A 15,593-nucleotide genomic window follows, 5' to 3' on the forward strand; every position below is an offset into this window, starting at 1 on the left:
AAGGGAAAGGTTTTGGTCGACCACCCTCTGCCGGCACACCAAGGAAGTGTGCTAACGTTCTGGCATTAAGAGTCGGTCGACGCGTGTGGGTAAAGTTGTACACCCCTGTAGGGTTAAATCTTTTCGAAAAGCCGTGTCCACGGTTACGGACGACTTGGTGATGGATTCTGTGATCATAGACAACATGAACCTAATCGTAAAACTTGGAATCAATGTGTGTTAAGGATCCCTCCTCAGGGTATCGAGGGGGTGCTCCTAGTTTATAGATTCAGCTGACGATGAAGATTCGGTGGATTCAATATGATGATCAGTAGAGCTAGAAATATCGCTCTCTTATCCCCTTTTAAAAATGATCTGAATAGACGAGCTTTTGCTCCCTCTTGTTTTACAAAGGAAAACTGGCTTTACGCAAAATAAGCTCCACATAAAGCCTTGCATACCCGCTTTGCTAACAGGTTGTACTAAGTCTTGCTGAGTCCATGTACTCAGCTTTGCATGCTTTGTTTCAGACGAAGTCGCTCCAACAAACGAAGGTTTCTAGGTCGAAATCGACGAGTAGCTTGGGATCCCCAGGTGGCAGCCTAGAATCTATGGGCTGGGACGTCGCCGTTATGCTCATGGCCTCTTAGGCCTTTTGCTATCTTGCTATTTAGAATAGCATAACTTCGCTTCCGTTGATTGATGATTTGTCAGGTCAGTGACCTCTGCTTGTAATACTTTGGTTCTTTGCTCAGTTATGAGCTTGTATTACTCTTTGAGTCGTAGAGTCACTGTTGTGTTACCGATTCTCACCCTGTAGGCACTAGAGATCTAGGTTAGGCTTATGCCAGATGAAGATCTGGGTTTGTCTAGCCTACGACCCCCGGGGTCGCCACAATAGTCGTCATCTTGTCCATTTCCTTACACCATTCTTTGAACACGATGGTATCTTGAAGTGTCATGTTGGCGAATTTGGCATCTAATTCTGCGAAGTATAGCTTGTGGGCTTGTGGTGTGTTGCATTCCCATGCCATGTGCTTGTTGGATGTGCACACATCACAATGGAGACTGGGCATTCCCAACAACAATGAACTTCTTGTGTGAAATTGAGGCATTGGGAGCTACGTGGTCTTGGTGGACAAATCATTGTCATGTTGGCATAAAGATGGGTAGACCGTCCTTCATCTTGAAGTGTAGACTCCATGGTCTTCATCTTGGGGCTTTATCTTCTTGTAGGCGCCCTTGTGGTGGTGGCGGTAGGTGAGGGAAGCACCATGAGATGTGGTTCCTCTTTGTTTACACTTCCCACCATCTTCCTTGGTTGTGTAGCGTCTTGTCTCGCACCATTGGAGATCTTCTCATGTGTAGGTGGTCTTGGAGATGCCATTGTGGTTGTGCCGCTAGGCTTAGTGGACACCATATGGTTGGTGTTGTTGACCTTTGTAGCCTTGGCCGCTTCATGTCGAGGCTCTCATCTTCTTGCATCATCACCATGTCTTGAGGGGTGCCGTCGAAGATCCTTGGGTGGTGTTGGTCGATGGCGAACATGAGGTGACTTGTGTCGGCGATGATCATGTGGTGACGCATGTCGATGGTGGTCATGAGGTGGTGATGGTCGACGACGATCATGAGGCGACGTGTGTTGATGACGATCCTCGGCATTCCTAGATGATGGTTCATGTGGCTTGGCACTTTGATTATGGCGCCTTCTTGAGCTCGGAGTAGAGTGTCGATGGCGATCATGGTGAGGACACTCTTGTTGTTCCATAGGATAAGCTAGATGTAGATGATCATGTGCATAAGCACTCTCATGGTTGCGCCGTCTTGAAGGTCCTCTATCTTCATATGTAGTTCCATTGACCAAGATGGGGAACTTGTAGGCACCGGTCTTGTTTAAGGTGGTGTTGAAGCTAGGTTCCACCATGGTGTCGATGTCGTGCTCGGTGCGGTGCTCCATCATGTTGTTGTAGTCGTAGTCGAGGTAGTGATCCACCATGTCGTCGATGTTGTAGTCGAGCTCAGAGTGGTGGTCCACCATGTTGTCCATGCTTGGCGAGCCATGGTCGGTTTAGAGATGCTCTATGTCGGTCATGTCGATGATGCTTGCGAAGCCATAGTTGTTGTCGAGCTCCACATGGGCCTCCATATCCGCGGTGCTTGCGGAGCTATCACCCTCATAGTGCTCCATGTCGTCCTCCGTAGACTCATCCTCCCTATACATGTTAGTCTCAAGGCTTGGTGTATATATGGTGGAAAGAGAACTATCAAAAGGTCAAAACTCGCAACAAAATCGAGAAAATGGTTCAAGTTAGATAATAACTGTTATGTACTCACACAAACACTCAAAGCACATGCAAAGGGCTAAGAACTCTATATGGTGGCAGGTGCGGAAGTGGATAGAAAACTAAAAGAACCAAAGAAAATGTCTATTGTCAAATGTGGGTAAAATCCAAAGTCAAATGTCAAAAGTGGTGATCTATGTCAAGGAAACACGGAAACACACACAACAGAGAACAATGGGGTTAGCGCGACCAAGGAAGTGGGCAAGTAACAAAGATGGTCCTAACGAAGACTATTAGCTCGTTGTCACGCCAACATAAGAGAGACCGTAGCTTGGTTGCATATGAGAGAAGCAACCAGATTTGCACAAGATGTCACTCTTCTCTTTTCTCTTTTAGTGCTTACAAGCTTTGCACTCCTTTGTATCGGTGGACACAAACTCTTTTTCTATTTATGTTTTTTTCTTTTTTCTTTCTTTGCTTAGAAGATTTATTTTTCTCTATGTCACACCTTTTCTTCTTTTGTGTATCTTTCTGACTGAGCTTGCTTCGGAGATTTGCTCAACACAACGCACACGCACCCTCTCACGACCGTGGCACTTGTGCAATGCTTCGCAACACTGGAAAAGCCACTCTCAATAGGATAGGTACACAAAGGAAGAAAGTTTGGCTACAAGGTGAGGCAAGTTATACCTATTGATGTTTGGCGGTGTCAAGCACACGGACTGGCGATGATCGAAGTGGTGTTGATGATGGTGTCGAAGTTGCGTCGAAATCCGGGGTGCCGATGTCGTCGTCGCAGTGTTCATGTAGGTGCGAAGTGGTTGTCACGGACCAAAGGCATTCCAAATCGGAAACCGGGCAAATTAAGTCAATGCCCGAAAATTTGGGTCGAAACGGGCAATCGAAGTTGTCAAAATTTTGGAGTCAAACGGGCTCGGAAAAATTGTCAAAAATGGAGTCACAATATTGTGAGATGGCTGTCAAAATTTGGGGCAAAAAGATGTGCCAAAACTGGGGGAAATTAGGCCAAAAACTGAACATGAATAGAGTCTTGGCCAGCACTGCCGGGGTGCATCGGGCGGCACTACCGGGGTGCTTCGGTCGTCACTTTCGGTGTGGTGCGGCTGGCACTGCCGGTCTGCTTTGGCCGGCACTTCCGGTGTGGTGCGGCCAACACTGTCGGTCCTGATCGAGCGCGGGGCGGCAGGAGATGGCCCGGGCACAGAGTGCGGGCGTGCGTGGCTTGGGCTGGTGGTTGCGTTGAGGCCTGGGCGTTGAGCGAGCGCGGGAGGGTGCCGCGTTGTGGGGGGGGGGGGCACACGCGGGGAACTGCAGCGGCGGGATGGTGGCACAACACGCGAGGGCGGAAGCTAGGGCGTGGTCGGCGCGCTCGGGCGAGGTGGGGCGGAAAAGGGGTGGACGTTGACTTGGGAAAGGTGCAGGGGCGCAGTGGCTGGTCGAGCGGAGGGGAGCTGGTCGCGACCGGGCTTAGCGCTAGTCTTCACGGCATCATGTGCTTCATTGCCAACACGGCACGCCAAGGTGATCCTTTATGCGTTCCTACAATCACCTATTTGGAACGATATACTACTTCATACTCCGTCATATCTTGATGATAGGAACTCAACGACAAGTATGGTGGGAAGGAAGGATGGCATGGAGACCCGACGACGCAAGGCCGATGTCACGGAAGCATGGAAGAGAAGGAGGAAGAGGAGCTGGAAGCTCCAGGGCCGGCACTGCCGGCCGACACACCCCGGCACTGACGGCCAACGCACCCCGGCACTACCTGCCTCCCCACGCCGGCACTACCGCCCAGCCACCAGCTCGATGCCTGCGCCGGCACTGCCGCCCCAACAAGTCAACATCGAATCTGGGCCGTTCATCTGCCCATCTGTGGCGCTGTCTGTTTGTACCAAATTACCAGACTACCCCTCCTTAGTCGTTCCCTATAAATATGCACCCCTGATACATCTCCAACGTATCTATAATTTCTTATGTTCCATGCTAGTTTTATGACAATACCTACATGTTTTATTCATACTTTATATCATTTTTATGCATTTTCCGGGACTAACCTATTAACAAGATGCCGAAGCGCCGGTTCTCGTTTTCTGCTGTTTTTGGTTTCGAAATTCTACACGGGAATTATTCTCGGAATTGGACCCCACGAAGACAGAAGTCAATATTTTGCCGAGACGGACCCAGAGAGCCAGAGAAGGGCCAGAGGGGGGCCAAGGGGCTCCCACACCATAGGGGGGCGCGGCCCCACCCCTGGTCGCGCCACCATGTGGGGTGGGCCCCTCGGGACTCCTCCGACGCTTCCCTTCCGCCTATATATTCTCCCACATGCGAAAACCCTAAAGATATCAGTCATATTCCACAAAAAGTTACGTAGCCGCCGCCATCGCGAAGCCAAGTTCGGGGGACAGAAGTCTCTGTTCCGGCACGCCGCCGGGACGGGGAAGTGCCCCAGGAATCCATCTCCATCGACTCCATCGCCATCTTCATCGCCGTTGCTGTCTCCCATGATGAGGAGGGACTAGTTCTCCCCCGAGGCTGAGGGCTCTACCGGTATCTATGTGGTTCATCTCTCTCTCCCATGGTGTGATCTTTATGTGATCATGAGCTTTGTAATCTAGTTTAATATGTAGATGTTACTCTTGTCTATTATGCACTCTAGAGGTTACTTTAATATGAACTCCGGATTCACTCTCCACGGTGTGATGGTGACAGTGTGCGCATCGTGTGTGATTCCTTTATGACGTTGTGGAGCTTGTTTACTCCGGCTTGAGGTGTGCTTTTGCAGAGCTACACAATGAATGGTGTTTGTTATCCAACAAGAGAGTGTTTGAGAGTAGAATTTATTTATTCAATTATGTGATCATTGTTGAGAGTGTCCACTAGTGAAAGTATGATCCCTAGGCCTTGTTTCTAAGCATTGAAACACCGTTTCCAACAAGTTCTGCTACATGTTCGCTTGCTGCCATTTTTATTTCAGATTGCAATTACTACTTATAATCATCCATATTACTTGTATTTCACTATCTCTTCACCGAACTAGTGCACCTATACATCTAACAAGTGTATTAGGTGTGTTGGGGACACAAGATACTTCTTGTATCTTAATTGCAGGGTTGCTTGAGAGGGATATCTTTGACCTCTACCTCCCTGAGTTCGATAAACCTTGGGTGATTCACTTAAGGGAAACTTGTTGTTGTTCTACAAGCCTCTGCTCTTGGAGGCCCAACACCGTCTACGGGAATAGAAGCGTGCGTAGACATCAAGCTATTTTCATGGCGCCGTTGCTCGGGAGGTAAGGTAAAAGGTATTCACATCCTCCAGACTACTAAGCTATTTCCTAGCACTGTTGCTTAGGTGTGTGAGTGCTCGAAGCTATTTCCTTTAGATTCCGCAATTATATCTTTTTGTTTCTTGTTTTTATTTCACTAGTTAGGCTTAATGGAAAACAACAAAAATATTAGAGATCTTTATAGTATTTATCTTGAGTTAGGACATGAGGTGTTTGAAGAGAAAATTAAAAAACCTATGGAACTTTATATGCATGCTAATGGCAATGTTATTAGTATGAATGCTTTGAACACCATTGTTGCTAAATCTATGGAAAATTCTAAGCTTGGGGAAGCTGGTTTTGATGAGCATGATATTTTTAGTCCCCCAAGCATGGAGGAGAAAATTTACTTTGATGGTACTTTACCTCCTATATATGATGATTACAATGATGATTATCATATTTTCAGTCCACCTACTATTGAGGAGAAAATTAATTATGATTACAATATGCCTCCTATATATGATGATTATGGTGATGAGAATAATAATTATAGCTATTTTATTTAATTTGCTCCCACTACAATTAATAGTAATGACTATGCTTATGTGGAGAGTAATAATTTTATGCATGTAGCTCATGATAAGAATGTTTCATGTGATAGTTATATTGTTGAGTTTGTTCATGATGCTACTGAAAATCTTTATGAGAAAGGACAATATGGTTGTAGGGATTTTCATGTTACTAAAACATCTCTCTTTTTGCTGAAAATCTTGAAGTTGCGCTTGTCTTGTTTTCCTATGCTTATTGCATTATGCTTACATGACTTGTTTATTTACAAGATTCATTTTCATAGGAAGTGGGTTAAACTTAAAAGTGTTTCTTATTTGCTTTCGATGCTCTCTTTTGCTTCAATTCTTATTTCTTGCGAGAGCATCATTAAAATTACTGAGCCCATCTTAATGGCTACAAAGAAAGCACTTCTTGGGAGATAACCCATGTTTTTATTTTGCTACTGTTTTTGTTGTGTCTTGGAAGTTGTTAGTACTGTAGCAACCTCTCCTTATCATGTTTATTTCGTTTTTGTGCCAAGTAAAGTCTTTGATAGAAAGTTTATACTAGATTTGGATTTTTGCGCAGGAACAGATTTTTAGCTGTCACGAATTTGAGCTGTTCTCTCTGTAGGAAATTCGTAAAATCTTAAAAAAATTCATGAGTAATCCTCAGATATGTACGTAACTTTCATTCAATTTGAGATTTTTCATCTGAGCATGTTAAGTGCCTCGAAAAAATTCGTCTTTACGGACTGTTCTGTTTTGACAGATTCTGCCTTTTATTTCGCATTGCCTCTTTTACTGTGTTTGAGCGGGTTTCTTTGCTCCATTAAATTTCAATAACCTTGGGTAATGTCTAGAAGTGTTGGGAATGATTGTGTCCTTGCTGAACATGTGAATTTTTGATTATGCAGTAACCCTCTAATGAGATTGTTTCGAGTTTGGTGTGAAGGAAGTTTTCAAGGATCAAGAGAGGAGGATGATATAATATGATCAAGAAGAGTGAAAAGTCTAAGCTTGGGGATGCCCCCGTGGTTCATCCCTGCATATTTCAAGAAGACTCAAGCATCTAATCTTGGGGATGCCCAAGGCATCCCCTTCTTCATCAACAACTTATCAGGTCACCTCTAGTGAAACTATATTTTTATTCCGTCACATCTTATGTTCTTTACTTGGAGCGTGATGTCACATCCCGAAATTTTCTAAATTTTGGAATATCAAATAAACATAAATTAAATGCTTGATTGTTTGAATTTGATTGAAAATTCACAAAGAATTAAAAAAATTTAACTTATTTACAAGTTAATTCCAAAATAGTGTTTTCAAAGACTTTTGGTTTTAAAGTATTTTCAAAATCAAACATATAGGCCAAATGTATATAATGATTATTTTGTTTTCACAAAGGGATATTAAAAAGGTTTTTGCAAAATATGGAGTTTTCATAAAACTTAGTTTTGAAAAGATTTTCCAACAATGCTCTATTTTGTTCGGAGGTTTTGAAACTTATAAAACTATTTTATTTGAGAAAATATTAAACCCTAAAAAGGCAATATAGCCACATAGACATGTATATCAAATTTTGGTTTTATAAAATTTATATTTTTATTCCAAATTTAGCTTTATATTGAAGTATTTTTCATAACGAATCCAACGGTACCTTATTTGCATTTTTCCGATTTTTTTTTGAAGCCAAAGTGTATTTCCAATTTCAAAAAAAAAAAAAGAGAAATCGGGCCGGCCAGCTGAGCCGACCAGCCGACCAGCCAGCGCCGCCCGCGCGGCAGCCAGCACTCCGCCGCCTCGTCCCGGCCCATCTCCCCACCCCCAGCCCACCCGGCCGATCCGGCCCAAGCCGCCCCAGCATCCACGCGTGCGCTGCACGCCACGGCCCAGCGCAGCACGCACGCCCGCGCACGCTCGCCGCCGCCCTATTTCCTTTTACTTTTCGTTTTAGTCCCACATCGTTTCCTTAGACAAAATCGCATCAGCCTATTATTAACCTATATAAAAGCTACTCCCTCCGTCCTAGAGTGTAAGTCATATTCTCAAAAACTATTTGTCCCATAACCCTCACCTCTAAGGCATAATTTTATTTAATGAGAGAGAGAATGGGGTTGCATGCACCAATGAGGGAGAGAAAGAGAATACGTACGCAGATGAGAGAGAGAAAGGGGCTGCATGCACCAATGGGAGAGAGAAAATGAGACCCAATCAGCTAGTACCTTGGGCCAAGATATTCAAAAATTGTGACTTACAAACTAGGACGGAGGGAGTAGCTGATTTCGTGCGCTGCTAATGATTCGGCCACTGTTCATGGCCTATTTATCCACTCCTTCATCCATCCATTGCATGACACGTTACTTTTTTTTCCTCCACCGTTTGCTCTGTTAGTTGTTACGCATCTTTTTTTTTTCCTGGGCAACCGGCAACCGGTTGTTGGCCTCTCCCTTCGTATCCTTTTATTCTGGAAGATTTGGTCAAAGCGGCATGTAGTCAAAGTGGTGCCCACGACTCCACATCGATCGATGCGAGCGGCCGCTTTGCTCCCATCTCTCGGCTTCCTCCCTATTTCCGCTGCCCACCTCCTTCCTCTAGGGTCGACAGCCTCTTCCCCCTCTCAGGCCACAATCTCTCTCTCTCCAGGCTTTTGACGGTGTGGAGGAGGAGCCCAGGGCTCTCCTCTCCTTCGCAAGGCGACTGGCGGCGTGATGGAGGGCCTCGGCACCATCTCTTCGGTTTGTTTCCCGTTAGTTCTAGGTGGGCATGAGGTAGGCGTGGTCGCCGGTGGAGAGATGGTCGTGCCTCGCCGCGGTGGTTCCCGTCTCATCTTGGAGTACGCGTGCCTCGGCCCCATCGAGGAGGTCCTGGTCACCGTCCGGAGTTCTCCACGTCGCGCCGCCAGCGAGCTTCCAGTCATGGAGGCTGACCTAGGGAGTTGTCCCGTGCGTCCGCGTCAGATCGCCCACGGCAGCACTTCCGTGTGCCACTACACGGCTTCCCGCGCTGTCCCATAGATGGCGGCAGGGGCGGACCAGGTATGGAGGTCCACCCTCATCTTCTCTATCAGTACGGCTCATGTAGGCTACGTCTTTCACATGTCTCCATCTCCCCTTATGCAGATAAGCAAAAAAAGAACAAGCAATAACGAGGTATGAATAGGGAGCAGCAATGGCGGTTAAAAAAGGATTGATTTTGTTTCCTACTGATACACACCCATTGTCATGCATATAGTAGAGTTCTTCCTTCAACTGAAAGTAGCTTCTCTGCCAAGTTTTCTATTTGTTGTTTATCTTTTTTACCTTCTCATCTTGCATTTAAATTGAGCCAATTCATGGATTTGATTGAATATTTGTTTTGTCTGCCGTTAGAACATGTTTAGGGTTAGTTCACATGTACTTCTCAGGTTTTCCTATATTTTTACAACCTTTCATGCCAATATTTATGCTTGGATTTCGCATTACAACAGATGTAACTACATACAGGTCAAAAATTGGCAGCCTTCCTTCCACGAATGAAGGAGGTCTTCATGGGCAAAGTTCAGAAAAACTCGCACCCATTTGCTGTGTTTTTACCTAGATTCTTTTGCGGTAAGTATTATAAATTACGCACCACACTATTTTCTATTTGTATGCGCAAATCTGTAGTAAAGGAGCTAAGTTCAGAAGTCTACTATGCTCAAAAAAAAAAGTTCAGAAGTCTACAGATGCCAATAATCAGGGAGGTAATTTCAGGTGTCCGTAGATGCCAGCAATCCTTTATTTCATCTGTCCTTTTATAACTTCTAACAGTCATAGCCAGTTCATTCAATAAAGAGTCATGGTTTCTTTGTATTTAGTCTTTCGTTTTTCTTTCTCAATTTTCGCTTATTCTTATATGTAGGGAGAACAAAACTTTGCATGATAATTAAACAAAAAGTAATATTGAGAAACTGAGAACAGTGCAATTATTTCATTCACCTCAACAAAACGAGTTCAGAGCTGATCGATATAATTGTCTGATGTATGTGAAGGAAGTTCGGTTTTAGTAATTCAAGAAAGAGGAACATACCAGTTGTAGTACACCAGGTCAATCCACCTCCCATTGTTCTCTGTCCTCCGTGACCCCTTGATGCCGACCAGTTCGATTCTGGCTCTCCATCTGTTGCGGCCGCTTGCCACCGAGCATCCCCTTTTCATCCAGGGCCTCACCGATAGAACCAGTGCTCCTGAAAAGCTAGATGTTGATTACCAGCCAGTTCCATCGCCATGCATGCCAGCAAAATGGAGCTTCAGTTCATTCAGGCAAACACAGGGGAAAACACAGGTTTTGGCTATAAATATCATTGTTGCTTCCTAATTTTGATGTTTCCTTGGTTATTCCCTACTGAATAGTGCCTCTTATGTGCAGAACCGACCAAACACACCATGCATATTTCATTCACCTCAACAAAACGAGTTCAGAGCTGATCGATATAATTGTCTGATGTATGTGAAGGAAGTTCGGTTTTAGTAATTCAAGAAAGAGGAACATACCAGTTGTAGTACACCAGGTCAATCCACCTCCCATTGTTCTCTGTCCTCCTCCGTGACCCCTTGATGCCGACCAGTTCGATTCTGGCTCTCCATCTGTTGCGGCCGCTTGCCACCGAGCATCCCCTTTTCATCCAGGGCCTCAGCGATAGAACCAGTGCTCCTGAAAAGCTAGATGTTGATTACCAGCCAGTTCCATCGCCATGCATGCCAGCAAAATGGAGCTTCAGTTCATTCAGGCAAACACAGGGGAAAACACAGGTTTTGGCTATAAATATCATTGTTGCTTCCTAATTTTGATGTTTCCTTGGTTATTCCCTACTGAATAGTGCCTCTTATGTGCAGAACCGACCAAACACACCATGCAGACTTCATTGGTTTATAGATGTAAACCCAAAGACCTATCAATGGAAAATCCTCGCACGCATTGGCCACATTTGGGAAAATAGAGACCAACAAACACGGCGGAATATGTACAAGCTAGGGCTCATTGTTGTGGACTCTGAGATGATATTCTGCAGTTTTCAGCAGTCAAATTATTTTTCTCCTTATTCTCTTCACAAAGTGAAGATAGGTTGTGTCTACTTCACTGCTAGGGATAAGGTCACTAGCCTTTTACATGTTCTCTCATGTGATGTCTCTACGTTTCAGGCTTTCAACTTTCAATGTATAGCATGTACATTGTGTTGCTGTTCCATGTCCCAAGATGTTATGAAGTCCCCTTTCCATGTTTGATTTAACTCAACTGTGCATCTTTCCATACTGCTTCCACATGATTCGAGGCCGAGCGGCCGGATTGGATTGCTGGTCGTGCCTCTTTCCCATGGTTCCCGCATCCTCCCAGCGTGTCCACCTCCAGCGAGAGGGAGTGGTGGCTGGCCCGCCGAGCGAGGCCCAATGGCCGCCTCTGCTCCTCTCCCTGGCCTCCAGTCCCTCTCCTGTCGCCCCTCAGTCCATGTCACCCCTACCGCCATCCATGGCTTCCAGCGGCATCCTCTGCCTCTTCAGCGAGGCATCCTCACTGCTCTTTAGCAATTTCCGTGTGATTCGCCAGATCCCCGGCCTGTCCGTCGTGCCTATCCGAACGGCCTTTGGTCGCCGGAATGATTTGGGGACAGGGGCTGCGGAGGCTAAGCTCGCCGTTGGTCGGGATGCCTGCTGCCCCAGCTTGATGGCCAACAAGCTGGCTTGGTTGCTAGCTTCTTATCCTCTCTCTAGGTAGTCTGCACTCAAACTGAGGCACAGAGCCCTACAAAAGTAGATTACAGTAACCACCATGTCTTCTGTTTATGCATCAGTTACAAGTTCAGCTAATGCAAAATTGATGCAACGTTTATTTTTTGCGTTGTTGTTTCTACAGGTTCTAAAAGTTGTGTTCATGGATCCAGAGCTTCTAATATGTGACTTTTCAGTTCTCAGGTAACTACAAATTTTTGTGTGATCGGTACCACCTGATGATTTGGTTTGTTTCATTGTTGTGCGTCTTTGAAGCCAACCGTTGCATGTTCGCTTGCATTTGTTTTCGTAGTTGTGAAGATGGATGGGGCTGGCCAACATGAACCACCAAGGGCGTCCACGCAGGTGCCATGGTAGAGGCCATACTGCGGGGTTTTTGGTCCAATGGCTCGGTCCGCATGATAGGTCAGAATTCAGAAAGAGGTACTTCCGAGTTCTGATGAGGGACGGCATGGATTCCTAGAGGTATGCATCATATTTGTTCAATTTACTGTTCTTCCTTCAATTTGTGCACTTAAATTTAAGAAGCAGATACTTATCCAGGCAGCAACACATACCTTACATCTAAGAAACTATCACTGACCTATATTTCTATGCAAATCTGAATAGAACGTGTTCTTTCCCTTTATCTAAAATAATCTCGCAATTGTGTTGAAAGGAAAATGGTGTTAGTGCATTAGTGTGGTAAGATCTTATGTGCTTTTCAGTCATTACACAAGCTATCATGAAGCTTCGATTTTTATGGTTGGATTTTATGTACTTTTCAGTGACAATGAAAAAATATTGGTGTTGACTGTAACTGCGTTGGAATAAAACTCAACCGCATGACGATGCTTATAACTGCCCTATGATTTAATATATATTGGACGAGCTAAGGTAGTCTTATTTTATAATTTGTTCTTTTTTCATGATGTTACTTAGTTGGTTTCTGTATTTATGAAAGGTGCACAATGATTGGCCTGCTAACTGTCGCTGTTTGTTCTGTCTGTATAAATACGTGGACTTATTTCATGTTCAACGCTTCAGCTTCAGGATGCCGGTTTGGCCCAGTAGGAGTGTCAACTACTGAATTTATTTGTCAGCATAAACATGCTATAGCTGTGTTATATATATTTTCTATTAGTAACCATTTCCATGCTATGCTATAGTTAGCCCTTTCTTTTCTATACTTCGTGTTGTTGTTAGAGTTGTGCTGAAGACTATTCTCGGTAACTTCTGTCTTTATACTGCTTCTAACCGTTTTGATCAGCTTACTCTGCAATGACCATGGTCTCTATGAAATCAGCTCTTCCTTTGCTTTTCTAATTTTGATTTATTCGCCAGGCTGCCAAACATAAGCTTAGGTCTATGATTATAAGATGCAACAAATCTTACCTTTGGGAGTGAAGGTTCAGCCTTTTCAGTTACCTTCCTTAGGGGTCGTATACTTGGTGTCGCGCAGCCTTTGGCAACACGGCCCTTCGAGTCCCCTGATGGTCCTGATTCTCTTTCTTTTTTCTTGCATGAGTTAACGACCACTGCTATCAAAATTACAAATGTTCAGATAGAAAGCTAGGTAGAAAAGAATATTATCTCGATTAGACATGCATATATATGTTATATTTCTCGCCACAGTGGAACTTCCATGTTTTGATTACAAATCCAAACAGAAACTCATGAGTACTTGACCAAAAATACATTCCACACAAAAGTTAAGAAAAGAAATATTGTGTTAGCAAATCTGATGCTACAGATTTCTATGCCATGGTATTGATCAATTGCAATAAGTGTTCATTCTTTCTTGCTACAAAAAAAAGCTATGCTTAAAAAAAGTTAGTTAGCATACATGATGGTTACATTTTTAGACCAATTTCCTAATCAATATGGAGGCAATAAATCTTCTTGCCACTTCCCCTCAAACAAAGTAAACTTTACTGGGAATCAGAATGACGCAAAGAAATAACTAACACAACTCTACTTTCAAGATTTAATCAGGAAGTTGCAGAGATGCCCACGGAAAAATACTACAGGTGGTGGGCAGGCTGCCGATGACTGCATGCAAGGAGGGGTCGTGCAGGGCAAGTTGCCCTATCCAATCGACGACGTTGTCGGCTTTGTAGTTGTCCTCGAGCATTGGTGACCTCATGCTGCAACCCTGTGGCCAGGCTCGAGGCTGCCGGGTGGGACGGCGAGACCAGTAGCAGAAGGCGACAACAGCGCACGAGGACATGATCTCGCGGACAAGCATGGACATGATCCCGAACAAGGTGGTAGCAAACATCAGAGGATGGCCGCTGCTTTGCAAAGATGCTCACACTTTTCACCGTTGGACAGGAGCATGCTACTGCTGGAAAAAAAACAAGGGGTTGGTAGTTGCAGATTGCCTAGATATGAACTATGCAAGCTTTGGATATGTTGTAGTGTCTCCCTCCTCTAGATTAGCTTTTGAGTTGTTCTCTTAGAAACAGTAATCGGATGATGTAGAAGAACTTTTTTTGGTTGTATGTCCATGGAATCAGGGGCAGCCCCTTTTCTCTAAATAAACTATCAATTATGTTTACACACTGACCTTCATAGGTTTCTCCGTAGGTTAAATATAATCCAGTTTTTCTTCTAACCAAATAGTTTCGAATAAGCTGAGAAAACTTAATTGTATGGAAAGCACATTACAGAGATTGATATGGTTGCATAATGCAACATCTTGGATCTTAGCACATGAGATAATTAGCATACAACGTTTTGGGACGAATTCATCTTTTATTTTGAGAAAAAAAACTGTATCCATCTTTCATCTAAAATAAGTGTATGTATGGTAGCAATGTAGTGCTGCCAGTTCATTTATATTAAAGTTCCAAAAGCTTAACATGCCATGTTATGTTTTCAGATTGTTAAGTAGCCTATTTACTTTTTAAAAGAATAGAGTACTTGAAGTGACCAAAATCATACAATAAGCTGCTGGCTACAACCAAGTGGCGCCTATAGCTGAACATCCAGAAATTGCAAGTAAACGAATTCCAAATCAGCACATTTTACCAGCAAAAAAACTAGATCAAGTACATAATGGAGAAGACAGAGGTGCATGACGGGACACGTACCAGCAAATCTTCTCTTCCTCACTCCATGTGACGGGTACTGCTGCGTCAATCTCAACTCGAGAGTGAGGGGACAGTCGTGGCCACGCCCACTCTGTGCCAAACTTCCGCCGAGCGCCGACGGGATGACAGAAGCCGCGGCCTCGCGGCTACCACCGCCAGGGATCCAACTGTGGTGGATCAACAACCGCTTCCGGCGTTTCGTTGCACCAGGGGGCTGCTACGCCTTCGTCCGAGCACCGCTGATGGGACTTCAGGTTCTGTCGCTCCACGCCCCTGCCGGTTGACGACCGCCTTCCTTGGATCGAAGTCTGTAGGAAGACAATCGCCGACGGTATCAGAGCCACCGGCTTGCCTCCGTGCCCACTCTACTCCCGTGCTCGGGTTAGGTTTCACGCAACGGCGCAGCAGGCTGCAAGGAGGCAACACAGCTGCAGGGTGCCGGCAGAGCGGGACGGGGGAAGCGCGGACGAGCGGCCAGCTGCACCAATTTTAGGGAGGACGGCATCAAATCAGGGAAGCTCGACCGCAAGGCTCGACAGAGAACGAGAGAAAAGGGGAAGAACGAGAGAGGGTCAGAAAGAGTGAGGTACGCGTGTGCTGTGTCGTATGGAGTCCTCGCGCGGTGCTTTTATTTTTTTTCCATAGCAGCAACCCGACGTGTCATTTTC

The 15,593-nt window shown here is 45.0% G+C and overlaps 1 protein-coding gene across 9 annotated transcripts; it reads left to right on the forward strand.

Annotated features, from left to right (window-relative positions):
* The first annotated feature begins 8,614 nt into the window (after window positions 1-8,614).
* Window positions 8,615-14,390, forward strand: LOC124684695. 9 transcript variants are annotated; one of them, XR_006997126.1, is made up of 7 exons: window positions 8,615-9,142; window positions 9,227-9,256; window positions 9,590-10,409; window positions 10,494-10,876; window positions 10,961-11,218; window positions 11,976-12,034; window positions 12,144-14,390. XR_006997126.1 is itself a non-coding variant. In XM_047218964.1 (5 exons), the coding sequence occupies exons 2-5, from the start codon at window positions 10,682-10,684 to the stop codon at window positions 12,172-12,174; spliced, it is 543 nt and encodes a 180-aa protein (XP_047074920.1). In that variant the 5' UTR covers window positions 8,615-10,409; window positions 10,494-10,681; the 3' UTR covers window positions 12,175-14,390. The 9 variants fall into 9 exon arrangements, 1 of the variants encoding a protein (XP_047074920.1); XR_006997128.1 differs by having other exon boundaries at window positions 8,615-10,409; window positions 12,144-12,727; window positions 13,816-14,390; XR_006997129.1 differs by having other exon boundaries at window positions 8,615-10,409; window positions 12,144-12,727; window positions 13,826-14,390.
* The last annotated feature ends 1,203 nt before the right edge of the window (window positions 14,391-15,593 follow it).

Source organism: Lolium rigidum, chromosome 1, assembly GCF_022539505.1.
Source record: "Lolium rigidum isolate FL_2022 chromosome 1, APGP_CSIRO_Lrig_0.1, whole genome shotgun sequence".
Lineage (NCBI taxonomy): Eukaryota > Viridiplantae > Streptophyta > Magnoliopsida > Poales > Poaceae > Lolium > Lolium rigidum.